The 19,611-nt window shown below is 47.4% G+C and overlaps 1 protein-coding gene across 1 annotated transcript; it reads left to right on the plus strand.

Annotated features, from left to right (window-relative positions):
- The first annotated feature begins 902 nt into the window (after nt 1–902).
- Nucleotides 903–18,317, plus strand: DIPK2B (divergent protein kinase domain 2B). Its single transcript, XM_057405068.1, has 5 exons — nt 903–1,371; nt 6,305–6,569; nt 13,768–13,941; nt 15,460–15,748; nt 17,263–18,317. The coding sequence occupies exons 1-5, from the start codon at nt 1,148–1,150 to the stop codon at nt 17,601–17,603; spliced, it is 1,293 nt and encodes a 430-aa protein (XP_057261051.1). The 5' UTR covers nt 903–1,147; the 3' UTR covers nt 17,604–18,317.
- The last annotated feature ends 1,294 nt before the right edge of the window (nt 18,318–19,611 follow it).

Raw genomic sequence — 19,611 nt, forward strand, 5'->3', positions numbered from 1 at the left:
AATCAAAACATGACAGCTGGGGTCAGGAAAGGAGCAAAGCCTGGTGCATCACAGTAGCATGCTATGTGCTGCACCGCCTGGGGTAGCAAGGGACAGCTTCAAGGCCTGCTTTTCCGGCCTTGAGCAGCAGCCTGCCAGGGCCCATGCATGGCAGGTACCACAGCCACTCCAGCCTGGGAGAGGCAAGGTCCTCTCCCCAGCACCCAGGCCAGAAGAGGTAGTCAGCAGTTTCCATAACTTTCAAGTCTTTGGCCTAATGAGAACAGCTTTTGGGTATGACTGCAGTAGTTTCTAAGTGCATTTGTAACCTCTGGCAAGCTCCCGCATTAGCCCCTGTCCCCACCTCTAGCTTCTTTCCAGTACCAAGACCATCAGCAAAAGGTATTCAAAAGCATGCAAGTCTTGCTGAAAAGCCCCATATTTCACGAGTGGCTTAGAGGCCAAGCAGTTATGTCAGCTGGATGTTTTGGAAAGCTTCAGGCTATCCTGCTTTCCATGGCATGACACAGTGTGGTGCAACCTCTTCTAAATGCTATTTTCAAGCAACAAAATGGCAACAATTCCACCTGACAGTCTTTTCAGCACTTTTGTGAGAAGGCGAAACTGAGCTAACAAAGCATCCGAGAAGTCAAGCGGCACCCCATCGCAAATCTCCAGGAATAAAGCAACAGTAAGGGTCTGGCTTCTGGTAAAATGTGTGCTTCTGTCATACTACTATTCCTTCCAAATCAGTTTTTACTAAGTGTCCTGCATATGCCCTTTGCTCCAGCGACAGGATATCCTCCATTTGTCTGCACAAAGTGCAGATGAGCACTTCTTCGTGTTGTTTTCCAAGTCGGCTGATGGGAGGGTCAGCAGGGGCCGAAGCAGCTGCACCAAGTAAAGGAAAGGTAACCATGGCAACTCAAGTTATCTGCATCCTCCATGTACTTCCTTCTCCCCACCCTACATCATATCTTTCCCACCCAAACCTCAAGCCAATAGAGCCAGTGACCAGCTGGCAGGATGGGAACTGGAGCAAGGTCTCTCCTACCCAACGTGTCTTGCTGTGTTTTGGGGCTCACCGCTGAAGGTTGAGGTCATCAGAAAGAGATCAAAAGCATAGAGAGGGGTAACTTACAAAAGGCAGAGCTCTCTGCTACTGTAGATGGGGCGCTGGATATGTTACATTTGCTCCAGAGTTGCAGATTCATTGATGATGCTCCTGGTTTTGGCTCTGAGCTGTAACCCTTCCACAGCAGCAATAGCTTCTCCGTCTGCACCCCACGTCAAACCCAGCTACAGCTTTGGCCGGACTTTCCTGGGACTTGATAAATGCAACGCCTGCATTGGAACATCCATTTGCAAGAAATTCTTTAAAGAAGAAATAAGGTCAGAAACTCAGCACAGTAATTTTTAAAACATTCTGTATAATAACTTGAAAGTTGCCTGTTAGCATTGCCAAGTACTTTAATGAAGTACAATGCAAGCAGTAACTTAGCACCCGCTTACTATTACAGCACCTGGTATTTTAATTAATGTCTATAAACTGCTGCTTTGTCTCTTTTCTTTTAAAGCCATACTAACATGATCAGCCCTGAATTATAATCTGAAAGCAAGAGTAAAAGGCACAACTTTCTGCATAGAGAGAAGCACTGAAACAGTTCAAGGAAGTGATGAAGGAAGGGGAGAAACAAATAATCTTGTTTAGATGTACTGGAAATATTTCATTATGAATAACTGAGTAAAGGCAAAGGGGATTTAGCTTTGTACACACCCAATGGACTATGTTAACTACAAACATATAAACATGCTACATAATTTTGTACCAGGTGCAACAACACAAATGTGCAGAATTTCATGTGTGTATTAAGATCAAAAGTGATCTAAACCTGCCTGAAGCATGAGCACGTTTGCACATCAGGTTACCTACATGCTCAAAAATAGATGGGGCTAAATTATTAGTACTCTTCTGGGAGGTTTCCATAAGAACTTTAAGGTAGAGGCAGAAATTGCATCTGCCTCAAAGCTGATGAGACATATGCTGCCAAGCAGTCATGAGACCAATCCAATCAGTTTTAGGCTCAAAAGCAGAGTGTATCTGACGACAGCAGGGAAAATGTTGCCAGTGTATTTGAGGAGAAAGTTAAAGGCAGTGCTTGGCAGAGGAAGGTTTTATTGGGTCTGATATGATTTATAGAGTCATATGCATTTTCTTTTATAGATGTAAAAGCCTGAGGGAGAAGAAATGATTGTAGCAAAATTGTATTTTTAATGCTATAATGTAAGTAGTATAATATTGGACAAATCACCATTTTTATCTTAAACTCTCCTCTAAAATGTAGCATACTAAAACCATAATGTTTTGTCTGGAATGGACTTGTAATACTGAACATCCGTCCTTCCCTTACTGACGCTGCAAAAAGGCAGCACGTTACTTTGCTATGCCAGAACACCCCTTGCCATGGCACACCAGGGGTCCCAGCCCTTGGCACTTTGCCCTCTTGGGTTTCTGACTCGCCCAGCTCATGCTGAAGGTGACACCAGGGCATGCAGAGGAACTAAGAAGGGCCAAGCCAGCAGTGCTGGGTTTCTCCCAGCCCAGCCTGGGCTCCTGTTCCAAAAAGCAGGATGGATTTACAATCAGCATGTTCAGCTGGCTGACATGGGCTGGTGTGGGACTGCAGGGGCTGGGGATGTATTTGGGATATGGGCTGTCCCACATTTTATGCTCCACAGCAGGGTGACATGGGAGCTGGCCCTTGCTCCATGCCCCAACCTTTGCCACTCACCTCTGCAGGGTTTTTAGGGACTTGGCGCTGGGTACGAAGCAGCTTCTATGCATGCAGCCTGTTGCAGGAGCACCATTTCAGTTACTTGTGCTTAGCCACTGGGAAGGCTGGGGCCATGCAGCTTCACTCAGCCCTGCTGAAAATAGCAGTAGCCTTCTGCAGCAAGCAACTGCCTCTGGCTGGCTGGTGGCCAGCTGCATGCTGCACTGGGGCCTGGGAGAGAGGGGCTACGTAAGTAAAAGCAGGAGACCCCCATGCTGGCTTTCCTCTGGTGGACAGCAGGAAAGGGGTGCTGTGTGCAGAGGGCCGAAGGGAGTCCAGGAGCGCAGAGCCACATACATGTGAGACCATGACGCTTCTGCCTCAGGAAAAGCAGAGCGGCATTGTAAAATAGAGGGGTTTTTTGTCTCCTGCCATCCCATAGTCAGCTTCCCACAAGCAGCGCAACACACAAGTGATAACATACAGTTCTGCTCTGAGCACTTTGAAAAGGGAAAATTAAAAACTTCTCTTTAGCAGTCAGTCACCTTCAGACTTTTCTTTGGAGAGGTTACACTTGTTTTCCCCTTGATTTCTTGAACAGCTAGGATTTTTTGGCAAGTGGAAGGTTAAATGGGGGAAATTTCAGTGGCACTTACGCTCTTTGATCCACCCCCATGTACCTTTTCACATGTTCGCTAAGGTGGATGGCACTTTGCCTTCTCTGTGTTAATCCTCATTAGAACATGCTTCATTAATTCTCCATCATTTCCGGGAGCTGTGACATACATTCTCACTCAACTAACAAGTAAGAAGATGTGGGTTTTGTTCCCAGAACGGCTGGTGACTCATCTTGTGCTCTAATGTTCTTTACTTCCCTTATCTTTGCCCAACTTTATCCATCTGTAAATGCGAATACCAAAGCTTGCCTATCAACTGTCCAGAGAGCAGAGCGCAGAAAAAGTTTTTGTAAAATATTAGATTTTCAAAACACTGTGAAACTGAGCTGACCAAAACTATGTGCAGAGTTGTGCCAGCACTGGTGATGAGCTTTGGCCAAAATTAATGGGAAGGAAGTCTGAAAAAGCTCGAATGCTTCAACTTGATGGAGGTTTATATGGCATTTATTTTAATTTTAAAACTTAACTTACTTTTTTTTTTAAAGATATTTGACTCCCAGTGCAAACAAAATTTATTTGGCTGAAAGAAAATACTTTGTATCATCCACTAAAAACGAAAAACAAATTTGATTTTCTTCAATGTTTAGTTCTGAGTTGATATAAAATCTGTAATCTGTCGTGTAGTTACTCACACAGATCTTAGTGAAAGTCTTAAAGCACATTTGAGCCCTTAGCTAAAAGGCTTCATACAAAAGTGAATTATTGTTACAGCACAACTTGATGATGAATCTTCAAAGTATCTAGCAAGTGTGCCAGGCCAGTGCTGCACTCCCCAGAAATGATGCCAAATACAGAATTGCTGCAGCCCATGCTGGGTTCCCAGGCCTGCGTGGCTCTCCCCCGGGGAGCTCTGTGGAGGAAATCACTCCATCCAAGCTTAAATTAACGCTCAGTCCTGGATTTCACACATCCATGTGCTGCTCGCATGCAGGAGGCAATGTTTTCTTGGTATTTGCCTGACTTGAGCTCCCCCAAACACACACGCTTGAGCCAAATCACAAGCACATTTGTGCTTAACAAGAAAAAGCAAAAGGAAAAAGAAAAAAGGAGAAAAAAGAAAAGAAGAAAAAAGAAAAAAGGAGAAAAGGAGAAACCCAGCCCATAGCCATCTCTTGCTGTACGTGCGTGTACTATGCCTGCAGATTAGGCATTGGGAAGGGCGGGGATGCACAACAAATCATAGTGAGGAATAGCAATTATTCTCTGCTCTTGGGTCCCAGCTCAAAACCGGACCAAAAAACAAAACAAACAAAAATAAAATAAAATAAAACCCACAAAACCCCCAAAACAAACAAATAAACAAAAAACCACAAAACACCACAACCAACCTACCAAAAAAAACAACCCCAAACAAAACAAACAAGGTTTATTTTTATGTCAGACACCCTAATAATAAAGAAGCTTAAATTTCATATTGGGCAAAATGGCCAAATGATCAAAATGCTTGAATCTCCCCTCAACCTGTTCATGCAAAGGGCCACTTCTGGTCAGCCTGTATCTCTGCAGCAAATTTTCTGAGGGAGGCACATGGCTAGAGCCAAAAGCTGAAGTAGCATTTTGGGGAGACCATCTTTCCCCTGTCCTAGGCACCTGGGTTTGCCCCAGAGCTGAGTTGCACAGGGTCTTTGATGGGGAAAAGGAGAGAAGTGCTGCCTTCAGGAGGGGTCATGGGGAGCAGGCTGGTCAGTCTCTGATCATTGAGCATGACTGAGTCAGTTATTTGCCTGCAATCAGAGGAAATTAATCCCCCCAAAAAATCTTCTGTGCCAATTTCCCAACTGGAAGTTAAAAGGAAAAATCAGCTTCAGCTATTAGATTGGTTAATGTCTTCATCTAACTCTAGCTAGTTGATCCTGCAAGGAACTTCTTGCCTCTTCTCTTTCACTTCTGAACCAGTGGCTTTAATTTATGGTGAGATTAAATTAGGACATGCTTTCTTACGTACTTGGGCAAGGAGGTAAGGGCAGGAGGTTTTAGAGGCAACGAATGCATGACATTGGACAAGCCAAAGGTCAGAGTTTAGCTGCTTTCCAAGAGCATGTTACAGACATACTTAAAAAACAGACACCACACTCCTCAGCTCCTGCATGTGTGACGTCTGTGTGGGCAGGTCTGAGGGGGCTGCTGAAACAAAAAAAAATTACCTAATTACCCAGCCCATATGCTCCCCTCCTGTGCCTGTGTAGGGGAAGCAAATCAGTGCAAGATCTCCATGGCTACCCCTTGTTCCACCCCATCACACCCCAAACTCTGCTGCTGCCTGGGGAGGTCGCGCATCCTGGCTATGAAAATACAGCCAGCAATGTTGGGGGCCCCTGTTGACTCCAGTACCAAGCAAACCCACCACCTCAAGACAAATGGTTATTTTAATATTCCAAAATACATTTATTGTCATGAGGTTTTGTTCTGCAGGATCCCTTAAAGTGTTGAGCACTCCTTTGCTGGGCCCCTTTCTCCAGGATTAATTAAATTTAAAAATGACAGGGATTCTCCATGAATCAAAACCCTGCAGCCCTATTCTTTCCCTCCTTTCCTCTCTCTCACACTCTCCCTGTGTGGTCCAAAAGACCCCATCTGAGTGTTTCAACTCCTGCCCCATGGCAGTGTTCATGACAAGGGATGGTTTAGGTGGGAAGCAAAGGAAGATAGACATCTCCTCCAAAATGCATTTCCCTGGCTGATGGCTTCAGTCTGCTTGCCTCATCCTGGTGTCTGGGGGTGCCAGCCTGGGGCTACTTGGTCTTTGTAGAGCAATGGCAGAAACCCCAAGGGTCTGGAGTGCGGTGGAACAACCGCGGGTGGTGCTGGCACTGTGCAGCTGTCCGTGTGGCTTCTTAACCTGCTCTCCGTGGGGCTCTCGTTTTGGTTTGGCAGGTTTGACACCTGGCTTTCTTCTCGTTTAAAGCTGCCCCCCAGCTACCTGCTCAGCTACTCGGGCAACTATACTGACGATGCCAAGAGCTGGCGGATGGTTGACATCACCCGGCTGACCTCCAAGTACCAGCACGACCGGGCCGACAAGCGCATCTGCACCTCGCTGCTGAAGACAAAGACCTGCAGCCTGGAGCGTGCCCTGCGCAGCACGCAACGCTTCCAGAAGTGGCTGCAGGCAAAGCGCCTCACCCCCGACCTGGTCCAGGTCTGTGCCCCATGGACCCCGGGCCCCATACCAGCAAGGGGAAGAGAAGGAGCCCCAGGGGGTCCCATGTGGTTTGGGGAGGGAAAAAGGGCCTGAAGGAGACAAGTCTGTGATCTGCTTGGTAAAGGACGAGGAGTGGGCTCAGCCCTGGTAAGGAGGGCCTGTGGGAAGCTGTAGCATCCACTGACTTCAGGCATGGGGATAGCATGGGGCTATGCGCACAAACAACGGATAGGACAAGGAAGAATCACTTTAAACTGAAAGAGGATAGATTTAGATTAGATATTCAGAAGAAATTCTTTACTGTGAGGGTGGTGAGGCACTGGAACAGGTTGCCCAGAGAAGTTGTGGCTGCTCCATTCCTGGAAGTCGTCAAGGCCAGGTTAGACATGGCTTTGAGCAACTTGGTCTAGTGGAAGGTGTCTCTGCCCGTGGCAGGGGGGATTGGAATTAAGTGATCTTCCAAACCAAGCCATTCTGTGATTCTGTACATCCAGTGTTGGAAATCATTAATAATTTTGAAAACTGAGGACACTTCATCACTGTGCTGTGACTACAGCAATTAAATGGGATTTGGAAAATTTGGATTTAGTCCTAGCTCTGCCCCAGACATATGGTGTGGTGTTAAAGAAGTTGGGCAATCTGCCTGAGGTTCATTTTTGTAGCCTGTGCCCTGAACTTGACTTTGCTCAGGGCTGGGGACTGGGGTAGCTTAGACCCCTCTGCTTGCAGCTGGCAGGGCGAGCAGCACGGGCAGTCAGAGCTGGAGCCTTGATTCCTCATTTGCCTGCCACCTATAGCAAATGATCTCAGGCACAAAGCAGCGTGCTGCCCTTTCAGCTGCAGTCCTGGGGTGTCACAGGCAAAACCAGGACAGGCGCACTGCAGGAGGGGTCACTGCCACCAGGCATATGGGCAGCAATTGCATGGGAAGACGGACATGCAGGAAGGGCTAGAGGAGGAGAGCGGGCAGGCTTCAGAGGCGAGTGCTGCCTGCACTGAGGTATACCACTTGCAGCTGGAGACAACCATGGAGAAAGAGAACGTGTTTAGCAGCTTCTGGCTTGCATCCGAGAGCAGAAGTCCCCTCCCCAAATGCATATGCATACTCCTACCTCAGCCAAACAACAGCACAGCACTGCGATAATCGCTGTCAAGGGGCAGGGGCCAGGGTGGAGGCTGTATATACACTAAACAAGACCCTGAGAGGCAAATAATTGTCCCTTTCAAGAGAAACGGCTGTGAAAAAGGGACTTTTTTTCCTCTAGAAAGGGAACTGCTTCCTCCTGCTTTGCTGAATGCTAAAGTTATGCTTCAGATTTTCTGCTTCTGTAACCCCATGGAACAGCATGCCTGAGGAGGGAGCAGCAGCATGGTGCAGCAGCAACAGCAGCAGCAACACTGGGGCTAGTGCCTGAGCTGCACCAAGGACTCACCTGCACCACAGGTCACCCTGAGGCCAGTGCCCTCCTGAAGGTGCCAGAAAGAGGAACACTTTTCTTGAGCAAAGCTGCACCGTAATTCATCTAGTAACTTCGGGAGAGGCAGCAGGGAGAGGGGACAGTTTTGTGCTCTTCCATTCAGAGGATCACCCACCTAAGCTTGTGGTCCATGGTCAGGGACAACTCCTACCCAGGGTGCAGACAGCAGATTCCCAAGCGGCTGCTAGCCACCACTGCCCTCCAAGGCAGCACTGCAGGCACCTGAGGGAGAGCAAGCTAGGGGCGCCAGGTCCTCCAGCCTTGCTTAGCACGGGTTTGTGCAAAACTGTGCTGCCCCCACAGCAGTTCAATGTGAAAGAGCAGTCAAGAGCTTAAAACTTCCACTTGCTGAGCTGGGTGAAAAAGTACATGGAGAAATGTGGCTTTGTGGTATGTCAGATCTGCTGCAAAGTTAAATCATTAGCTGAGCCCAAATCCTTCTCCTTAACTCCTTAAAAGGCTCTCAATGTGCTATACGGCTTTCCTTACCCCATCCTCTCCCAGCTCCTGGCTGAGCTGGCTGGGTTGTAACACACATATATCATAGAATAGAATTACAGAATAATTAGGATTGGAAAGGACCTTCAGATCATCTAGTTCCAACCCCCCTGCCGTGGGCAGGGACAGCACACACTGAACCATGTCACCCAAGACTCTATCCAACCTGGCCTTGAACACTGCCAAGGATTAAGCATTAACAAGGATTAACTTCCTTGGGCAAACCTGTTCCAGTGCCTTACCCACACTCAGAGTAAAGAACTTCTTCCTTATATCTAGACTTCCCCTGTTTAATTTTGACCCCGTTACCCCTTGGTCCTATCACTACAGTCTCTAATGAAGAGTCCCTCCCCAGCATCCTTGTAGGCCCCCTTCAGATAGTGGAAGGCTGCTGTGAGGTCTCCACGCAGCCTTCTCTTCTCCAGGCTGAACAGCCCCAACTTTCTCCTCCTGTCTTCACATAGGAGGTGCTCGAGCCCCCTGATCATCCTGATGGCCCTCCTCTGAACTTGCCCCAGCAGCTCCACGTCCTTCTTATGTTGACAACACCAAAACTACTTTCAGTGAGGTTTCATGAGAGTAAAGGGCAGGATCACCCCCTTCGACCTGCTGGTCACACTTCTTTTGATGCAGCCCAGGATACAGTTAGCTTTCTGGGCTGTGAGAGCACACTCAAGCCAGCACCCTCCCCTCACCAGACCAGTGCAGGCACTCTCTACACCCCGAGCTCCGCACTGCAGCCTCCCCTCTCATCGGCTCTGTCTGGTGCCGACGCTGCCACCGCCGGGGCAGCCAGAGCAGAGCTCCCGGACCGGGCCCCGGCCCTGAGGCGAGCGCTCCCCATCCCGCCCGCTGCCCGCTGAACGCTGCCGGCGCCAACCGCCGCGCCACGCGCTGCTCCCGCGCTCCCCGGGGCGGGTTTTCCCCGCTCAGGGCGGGGCCGTCCCTCCTGGCCCCGCCCCCTGTGAGTCCCGGCTCGCCTCAGCGGGGCTGCGGCTCCCGGGCAGGGCCTGGCCAGGGCTCGAGGCTCCCTCGGTGGCTCTCGCCGCTCGGAACCGGAGCTCCTGCACGCGGGGTTGTCCCTCGCTCCGGGGTTGAAGGCTCCTCTCTGGATATACCTCGGCAGATCATACATGTCTACGTCCATGCACATGCACACACATGCACACACATACACAGAGCACCATGCAGAGACTTTGGCTGGGGCCCTCTGGCCTTGCACCTCTCAGTTTCTCCAGGGTGCTTGAATTTCACCATGTGCAATGGGAAGCTGAGCTGACTCCAGCTCCAGGACACTGCTGAAGTGAGCTGGGGGGCCAGCCTCGGGGGATGTGCTGAGGGACAAACTCCCTGTGACATTTCAGCAACCCCGGAGGTTTTTTTAGTTTTAAAAGATGCAAAAGGGCACAGGGGAGCCCAGACCTGTGCCCACCAGCTTCAGGATTACTGTGCACCTTTTCATGGTTCTGTAAATCAAGCAGTGAAAAAAAAAAATGACATCCTAAACAGGATATAAATTCCTTCTGACGCCATATAGGCTTGAATACAGAGAAAAGCATAGTGATCCATAGCCTCTGGAGCCTAGGCCCCCCCCTTCCAAATTTGGCAGTAATCACTGTTGGCAATTGGGCATGTGCTCTACAAAATGGCTGCTGGTCCGAGGGGCAAGAACAGCAACAACATTACAGTCGTGCAGTGTGTGGGATGTTATGGGATGACCCACCAAGCCATCCAGCCCTACCGAGCCGGGCAACCCCTTCCTCTCTGCTCATCCCACCTGCCCTCCTCAGAGCTGAAAGCCACAGGAGCACCTCTGCGTGCACCCCAGCCAAGCGCTGCGTCCTGTCTGTGGTGTTTGCTGGGCAGATACATATTGGTAGCCCAGCAGGAGCTGTTATGGTGAGGGTTCTTATGGGTATCATGCATCACTCCACTTACCTGCAGCACTGCTCTTCTGGCTTTCCACATACACACAAACTCTTTTCAGAGGTGTTAACAATACACCTCTCCTGATGCCTAACACGATGAAAATCTTTATTGGACACAGCAAAGTCTTCAGTGTTAAAATCCAGCCCACCTCAGAGATGAGCAGGATTTAGCTGGAGCTTAGCCTTCATGGTAGCTCCAACCACCTGCTGCTTCACCCACAAGCTCACTACCTCAAACCATGCTGCATGCTTTTCCTGTTGGAGGGGAAGAACAACAAAGTGGGTTAGTTCCAGCACAGATCATGCACAGGGCAGATTTACAACCCTGCCTACAAAGCACAGCCTAGACAGGTGAAAGCCATAGCAAGGTGAAAAGCCAGCCATTTTCAGCCCCTCTCTTTAGGACCTGCTGTTTGAAACTACTGACCTCCACATCTGCCCTCTGTAAATGTGCCAGCACCATAGTTATTTGGCCTTTGAGTCCAGCACACATTGCTTTGCTTACAGCGCATGCGCAGCAGCTCACTGATCTGGCAGGTGGTCCTTCTTAGGGAAGGATGGGTATTAAGGGGCTCCCTGAGCCACCTCCCAGACCTGCTATTTCTTTGACCTGGTACCTCATCATCAGAGAAGTGTTCAGTAAACCTCCTGGGAGTGGAGAAAAGCTCCACAGCTTCACAGGGCACCCTTAGTCTCTTTCTTTTGGAGGTGAACAACCCTGTTTGAGTTGCAGGTGCTTTGACACCTACCTACATCCAAATGTTTCCTGCTGGAGCCCACCCTAAATCTGGTCATTTGTGAAGCTGCAACCATGTGCAGCACATGGGACAGGAGGTAGCTGTGCTCCTAATCTGAGCCATCCCTCCTTGGCCTGGCTGAAGAGAAAGCAGAGTGAGGAGAAGTTGTCTTCCAGAGGTCATCTTTACATCAGAGTGAATTCTGGGTGTGCCCGCACTAGATACACATACATATGCATACATGGGTGTTAAAAATGTATTGCATACTGTGCAGTAGGGGAAAGAAAATTTGAGTGAAGGTAGGCTTTTCAGGAGCTACTCACGATCACCTGTGCAGTAGGGGAGGGAAAATTTGAGTGAAGGTAGGCTTTTCAGGAGCTACTCACTATCACATAGAAAAATGTGGGGTTTTAATCAAAGTAAAGAAGTGTTCCATATCAATCACAAACTGGATTTCAGGCTTTCAGGTCTTATTCTCTGGCATGATGAGATGCTGCAAAGGACTTCAGATATTCTTAGATAAATCAGTATCTGCAGTGTTTCAAGTATGTGTTCTTCAAGCCTAAAATATTTCTTCCACTGACATTTTTTTCCTGACAGTTTTATAACTCTTGCTCGTCTTCTGCTGTAGGGATGTTTCCATCAGTCTGCTGGAATGGGAGGCCTCACTCCACTGAAACACTCCAGCAGGTGCTGAAGTTCACCCTATTGACTAGCTCTGGCAAAATCCAGAGACCCCTCTGTCAAATTCTGGTGCATCAGGGCTTCATTAAATTGCAGGAGGTTGCACCAATAGATGATATAAATGTGACAGCACCCAACCCTGCTCCTCTGCTCTCATACCGCCTTTGATATGCCTGAAATGGTTCCTCAATAAACGAGCAGGTGTGATCACCACGTGCAGCACATGCCCACATCTGTGCTAATAGGATGAGCTCTGGCCTTGGAAAAAATCCAAAATTACAACTTTCATGCATTCTTTGCCACCATAATTTCTGTTTCTGCTATATACTCTTAAGGGTTTCAGCTTTTGCATTGCAAACTCCTGGAGGCAGCAAGACTTTCTAACTTTGGCTGCAAATATCTGCATACATGCTGAGCTGCAAGAGACTTTCACCACTATTTATCTCTTATTTAACACAGTTCTGTTCTGCTCATTTTTTCTCACTTCTCCTCCTGAGGGAAAGTGACAGTCAGCCACAACATGCCTGCAAGTGCTGTGAGACAGAAATCCATAAGCATCCCTTCCCCCAGCTCCTTCCATGGTTTTAGACCATTAGTGAAAAAATATTTCCTTGATAAGCCTACATGAGAGGAGAGGAGTGTAGGAAGACTTGTAAATAGAACTGAGGAGAATTATTTTTGACAAATGTTTTTTTTTTTTTTGGGGGGGGGGGTTGGAAATAATGGTTCTTCAGTTGTGCAAAACAACGGTCCAGTTGGACTTGAGTTTCTCAAGTAGCTTTGACCAGCTGTTGGCATTCAGGGCTTGTTTCGTGCAACCGATGGCCAAGGAGGGAGCAGTTGGGACCTCACCAAGACCAGAATGGAGGCAGAGGAGGGGACATGGGAGATCCAGTGCTCCCTTTCCACCTCCAACAGGGAAAGCAGCACACTCCTCCTTTCCTTGTTTCTTCATTTCTTTGTCATGGCTGGATAAGTAAGTGTTTTATGCCAAATGAACAGCTCGCACAGGAAGGGCTGAGAGAGACCTACCTCAGAGTTACCAAATGACTTGGGGAGATCCTGAGTGAAATCTTTGCTCTCAGCATGAAGAATGGCAGGGAGCATTGTGAGCTCCAGTGCCCTTTCCTCTGAAGCACATCTCCCAGACATCAAATTATAAAGAAAATCAGAATGAGTAAATTTGGCTGCTGGGATCATTTGGAAGAAAAAGGCTCAGCAAAAACCTGATTCCCTTCCCCAGCAAAAGCATGGCTGGGCAGCATTTCTGTGCCACTCCTTACGTCTGCTCTCCTTGGCTATTAAGGAAGACTGACCTCAGAAAAAAAAAAAATTGTTTTGACTATGAAGATATAAATCTCTATTGCCATTTACTCCAGCCTTAGATTGCTTGTGCAATTTACAAGCCGAACCTCCAAATCTGAAAGGTAAAATAGAATGATGGTTGATTCCGTTCACCCAACAATTCTTCATTTGTTGCTGGCATTTAAAAAATACATGCACAGGCTATTCACATTTGATTTTAATAGTTAAGGCACAAGTTTATCAGAGAGAGAATATGTCCTGTGCTTGTACCCACATACGGTGTTTATTTACTCTTTTAAAGCATGTTTACTGACTTTAGCAAATAGTATTTCCAAGAAAACTGCCCACAGGTTAATCAAATAGTGAAGAGATCTGAAGACGTTATTTAACAAGGGAAGTGACTCACCAGCTTAATCACAGACACACCTCCACCAGCAAACCAGGATGCCAGGGCTGGGAAGAAGTGCAGAGGGGAGAGTACCTACAACGTGGACCGGGGGCTGTCATATTGTGGCATCTCAAGCTAGAACATAAACATCTTTGTCATGTTTTTGCCTCTCACCAGGGCCTGTCTAGCCCAATGCTGCGCTGCCCATCCCAGCGTCTCCTGGACAGGATAGTGCGGCGCTATGCTGAGGTGCCAGACGCTGGCAGCATCTACATGGACCACCTCACTGACGGGGACAAGCTGCGCCTGTTGTACACACTGTCAGTGAATTCACACCCCATCTTGTTACAGGTATGTGCCACCTTGACTGTCTTGAAACACCACCCTGCAACCCCTTGCAAGCAAACTATCGTGTGAGGTGTGCTCCAGGACCCAGCTGCAGAGAAGTTCCAGCGCTGGCCTTTGGCAAGCTTTCTAGCCTTCATAAAGCATGATTCTCCTATGGGGTTTGATGGATGAAGCCAGACAGACTCCTGTGGTGCACCTTCCATAACCCAGTGAAGTAGTGGAGAAATATGAATGTCCAGCCCCTTAAATAGATCAGAACCTAGACAGGTTGTAGCACTAGCGCATTGTGAAAGCCAGGGTTTTACATGTCCCTGACACTTCAAAGTGTTATGTTTGCATTGCTAATGTATTATTTAAATCACAGCCTGTTTATAAAACAGAAAGAGAATGCTTTAGTGTGGGAGAACCAAGATGCAGCATTGAGGTTGAACATTGACTTGGGAAGCACTGATTTTCCAGGCTCCATGTGCCAGTGCTGTTTTTTCCATTTGAATGCTGCTGGTAACTAGCTCCATAGCAAAGCACATCTTTGCAGAGGTGCTTGGTGGAATCCCAAATACAACTGAGCTCTGAATTTTAAGGTAGATAGCTAGGAGGCCTCACGCCTCTTGCCTGGTCCACTGCAGGCATGCCTGGCATGTGGCTCCTCTCTTTCCTTACGTGTATCTCCAAGAGAGTATCCTCACTTTTTCTCACTACCACCCCACCTTTAGCCCTCATTGATGTTTCTTGCAACCCTTTGAGATTCCTCTAAAAAAAGAGGCAGCAGTAGCATCAATCTCCTGCCAAAGGCCAGTGCTTCCCAAAGCAGTGCACATGGCTTTGCCCAGTCCTAGGGAGAGGGAATGGTTCTGGGAAGCTGGGGAGACAGAAAAGTTAAAAGCAGAAAGCTTTGTGTTGGCATGGCTCAGTAGTCATGCAGTTTGGTTTCTACCTGGGATAACTGCACTGATACCACAAGCTGCAGTGATGCAGGAAGCCCGGCCCAGGTGTCACCACCGTAGCAAACACCCAGCGCTTGGGTCCCTGGGACTACAAAGTCTCATACAAAACAGCCAGGCAGTTTTTACAAATTAGCAAAAACTGCTTTAGCCCCATCTCACCTCTAGGCTGTGACTTCAGCTGTGCAGTGCTCATGAGGAACCCATCAAAGGCTCCATAAAGACACCTAAAATTAGCTCTTCTGTGGCTAAAATTTCATTTAATTTGAGATCTATTATTATCTTGGACTTTTGGTTAATCTCCCTCATGAAATAAGACTTGAAATATCAGTTCTTCTTCCTGAATTAAAAGGGAAAAAAGAAAAAAAGCAGCATAGCTACTCCAGGATGGAGCAGTGCATTCTTGGGCTGCTGGGGCAGGCTGAGGTGAGCAAGGGTTGTGGGCTGATTTAGAAAGCAAACCATGACATTGGCACTGCTGCTTGAAAGGCACTTGAAAGTCCTCTGGGAAGGACATGGGTCCATGGGCATTGTGCAGAGACCAGAGGGGCAATTCTCATGTTCCTGCTCTTCCTGGCAGATCTTCCCTGATGTGGAGGGATGGCCCTTCCCACGGTACCTGGGTTCCTGCGGGCGGCTGGTGGTCAGTGCCAGCACCCGGCCCCTGCGCGATTTCTTTGGTGCAGCCCCTGAGGTGGCTGCTGACCTGGCCCTCCAGCTCCTTGCTGTCCTCCGCTCCATGGGCACCAACGACCTCAACTATTTCTTCTACTTCACCCACGTGGACGCTGGCACCTTCGGCGTGTTTAGCAATGGGCATCTGTTCATCCGGGATGCCAGCACACTGGGGATCATCGACAAGGAGGAAGGTACTCAGCAGGCTCCGTCTGTCGCTGGAGGTCTTAGCGAGGCAGGGGAAACAAATCTTTCACCTGCTGAGCTCAGCTCTGATGCTGATTGGTTTGGTTTTTTTGTAATCAGCCAAACATCACTTGCTAAATTAAATAATGAAGAGTTCATGGGAGATTTTCTGACAGCACAAGCATCAGCAGCTACTGCCATCCTGGCTCTGGATCAGGAAGGCTGCAGGCAATTTATTTGTGCAGTCAGTGGTTTGGTGACCAGCCATGGGCTCTTTCGTCCTGGCCTGCTATCTCTGCGCTGGCATCAGCATTCAGTGTGTACACTGCTCAAGGCTCTCATTCGAAGTCCTCCTAAATCACCTCTTCTAAAACTTTTGCCACACAGATGTCAGTATTTGCAATTAGAAATTTCATAACTTCTTTTGTTTTAAGTATTGGGTCAAATCATGGAATGGTTCAGGTTGGAAGGGACCTTAAAGATCATTTAGTACCAACCCCCCTGCCATGGGCAGGGACATCTTCCACTAGACCAGGTTGCTCAAAGCCCTATCCAACCTGGCCTTGAACACTGCCAGGGATGGGGCAGCCACAGCTTCTCTGGGAAACCTGTGCCAGAGCCTCACCACCCTCACAGTAAAGAATTTTTTCTAATATATAATCTAAATGTACCCTCTTTCATCTTAAAGTCATTCCCCCTTGTCCTGTTGCTACATGCCCTTGTAAAAAGTCCCTCTCCAGATTTCTTGCAGGGCCCTTTTAGGTACTGGAAGACAGTTATAAGGTCTCTCTGGAGCCTTCTCTAATCAAGGCTGAACAAGCCCATAAAACTCTTTTTAGGTGCATTTATCACATTAACTACGAATAATAATAACAATAAAATCCTCCCTTTGTCATTTTTATACAAAATCCAGGGTCGCTATTCACTTTTCACAGGTTACATTTGTCTACTCCTGAAAGTAGAGCTAGTCAGACTATTCCTCCAATAATTCATTCTGAATGTTCAAATTTTGAAAAGGCCTTTGCCCAACTTGCACATTCACCTGAGCAGATCTCAAATATTCAGAAGTAGCCATCAGGGAATTTTCCACTGGGTTTCTTTTTCTCATCCCAGCAGCTATTACTGTTAACTTAACTCCAGCTAGATGAGCTGTTGTTGCAATTTAATGATTTTGGGTAACATGGAAAAATTATGGGTTTGGCTATCTGTGGTGATTTTTGTAGGAACTCCACTTTTAGGTTAGTACTCCAGTTCTCATTTTTTCTGCATCAGTTTGACTTGACAGACTCCAAATCTTCTGTCAGGCAGTTCTGCAGTGCTCTGTCATTCAAAAAACATAACATATTTCAGGAGTGAGGAAATTGGCCCACGTAGAGCTATAGCTCACAGTACTGCGTGGTGAAAGATAGCTCTATCCTACAGATAGTAACTAACCCCATGTTAATACAGAGGTACAGACATATGGGATTATCCAAGATTTCACTGCTGTGTTTCTAACAGCTGCTTTAATTGTCTCTAATAGGGAGCCAGCTGATTGACGACCAACAAGAATATAAAGATATATTTAGCTGTTTGACTTTGGACTGCCAGTCTGCATTTGTGTCCTGTAACTCCATTGGAGAGAAGCACAGCCTTGTCATGGTGTGTCAAGAGCTTTTGCCTAAGCTCCTGAAGGGGAAATTCCTGCAACCCCTGCAGGAGAAGATAGACAGCTTCCTGCAGCACTGTGCCGATGGCCTCGCCGATGACCAGGGTGTCAGTGGGGCGGTTGCAAAGCTGGCAGAGCTCCTGAAACCTCTGCGGTCTTGTGATTCCCGTTTTGCCTACCGCTATCCTGACTGCAAATACAGTGACAAATACTGATGGCTTTGGAAGAGTCCCCTGGGAAGGACTGGGGCAGTGTCAGCCCCTTGCCAGTGCGGGAAGCAAGATGGAACCAGCATAGCAGGAAGGAGCTACACCAAATCTGGGACTTCCTTATGAAGGCACAGGAGAAGGAAGCATAGTGCACATGGGATTTATTGTTCATCTCCCAGAGATGCGTTTGTTACATGGGATGTTAAACATGATGTAAGGTTTAAGGATTATTAGCATTATTGTGAGTGACAGAGGCTACAGGATTAATAAAACTCATGCACATATTTTGGCCTTGAAGACTTTTCCATGCTATTTATTAAAAAGAAACCTTCTGAAGGCACCATGGTCTCAACTAACTAGATAGAGGAGCTTTATTACGAAGAAAGTCTTTCTGATTGAGATGATATATACATAATGTAGGATGGATGGAAGCATTTAAGACTTTCCTTGTGGGGATTTTTAATGCCATAGATAAACTGAAGTACCGGATCAGTTCTATACCATCACCCATCACAGATCACTTTTATAAAATATTTAAATTTTTTTACTTTTATGGCACACAGAACAGGAAGATGCAACCAGCAGCATTAAAAAGCTTTAAGGTCCCATGTCTCTTGAAACATAATTTCTCTAATCCCCAAATATAATTACTTCTAGTCTTTCCCAAGCTGATCGGCAGTAAATTCAGTAATTGGAGACTAATAAACATTTTTGGTTTAAGATCAGGAAAAAAACAACCCAGAAACAACTCTGGGATGTGATTGTCCAGCAGATACTTCACATTTTTCTCCCTAGAGAAAACTGGAGGAACCATTTGCACAAACCCGTTCAAATAGGAAAATTACCTTAAGAGGAGAAAATACACAGGCAGAGGATGAAAGGTGAGTCTATCCTGAGCCCAGTGAGATTTTCTGAATGCTTAATACTCCACTGTAGGTGCTGGGGCACCCCCCAAGAGCTGGGGAGGTCAAAGTCCTGGCCAGCAAGAGATGCAGCCAACCTCATCCATTTGCCTTTCAAAGGAGGAATCAGTAAGGCAGTCCCCGAAGGAGTGACTCAGGCACATAGTATTTGGGGTGATGGACTCTTTTTTCATAGCAGTGGCCAGCACAGGGCTAGGTGCACATGCCTCATTTTGTTGGGAAAGGTTGCAAAATTTGTGGAGTGCAGACCACAACTCTCATCCAGCATCTGTCAGTCCCTGTCCATCCCATCTGCGTGGGATGTCAGAAGATCACACCAAACCTTTCCTGATGTTTAGGGGACTGTTAGACCTCACTTGGGTGCGGGGATTTCTTCTGCGATCCAGGTGCGCAGGAGTCACCAAGAAAATATGACTGAGCTGAGTCAGAAACTAGACTTTCTGGATCCCACATATTTTCATCATGGAAAGACCCTGGCTATGATTCGAAAAAGAAATTGGTAACAGCATAAAAGCAGAAAAAAAATATGAATGGATTTGCTTTGCTAATTGTTGTGTGGAGTTACCGGAGCAGGAATGTAAGTCAAGATTTTCTGTTGGCTGTGGAGGGGCTCTGCACACAAAGCACCCAGCCTGGGGCTCAAGGCAGGTATTGCAGACGCTAGGCGCCCAAAACCACATACAGGTCTGATGCCGAGAAAATCTGACCCAGGACATTTATTTTGCCTTTCCTTCTGGCATAAAGTATCAAGTGCACCTTTCACCTCTCAAGAAGTAGAAACATTGAAAATAATTTGTAGGTAAATTTAGCTCCAGGCCCAGATGGTCTGACAGCAAAAATGTTTAAATATACAGCCTAAGCTATGGCTGCAGCTCTCTTTCTTGATACAATCTATTTCTACATCATGGCTCTCTTCCAGTAAGAAAAACATGTCCTTTGCAGAGATCCATAAGGCTGTCTAACAATCTGTTTTCAACAGTTTTTCTTGAATCTGTCTGCATCTCCAGTCACGGGCTGTGATTTTACCTGCGAACTGGGTGCTAGCCCTGGCTCCCTTCCTCTCCAGAGAGTCCCCCCACGGTGGCGGCTGC

Source organism: Pezoporus wallicus, unplaced genomic scaffold (assembly GCF_028554395.1).
Source record: "Pezoporus wallicus isolate ANWC-B61680 ecotype Strahan unplaced genomic scaffold, APGP_CSIRO_Pwel_v1 contig_1739, whole genome shotgun sequence".
NCBI lineage: Eukaryota > Metazoa > Chordata > Aves > Psittaciformes > Psittacidae > Pezoporus > Pezoporus wallicus.

Coding starts and splice junctions, on each gene's coding strand:
- DIPK2B (XM_057405068.1), top strand. CDS start 1,148: ATGGGGCGCTGGATATGTTACATTTGCTCCAGAGTTGCAGATTCATTG. Junction 1,372..6,304: donor TTCTTTAAAGAAGAAATAAG/GTCAGAAACTCA, acceptor TTGGTTTGGCAG/GTTTGACACCTGGCTTTCTT. Junction 13,942..15,459: donor CACACCCCATCTTGTTACAG/GTATGTGCCACC, acceptor TCTTCCTGGCAG/ATCTTCCCTGATGTGGAGGG.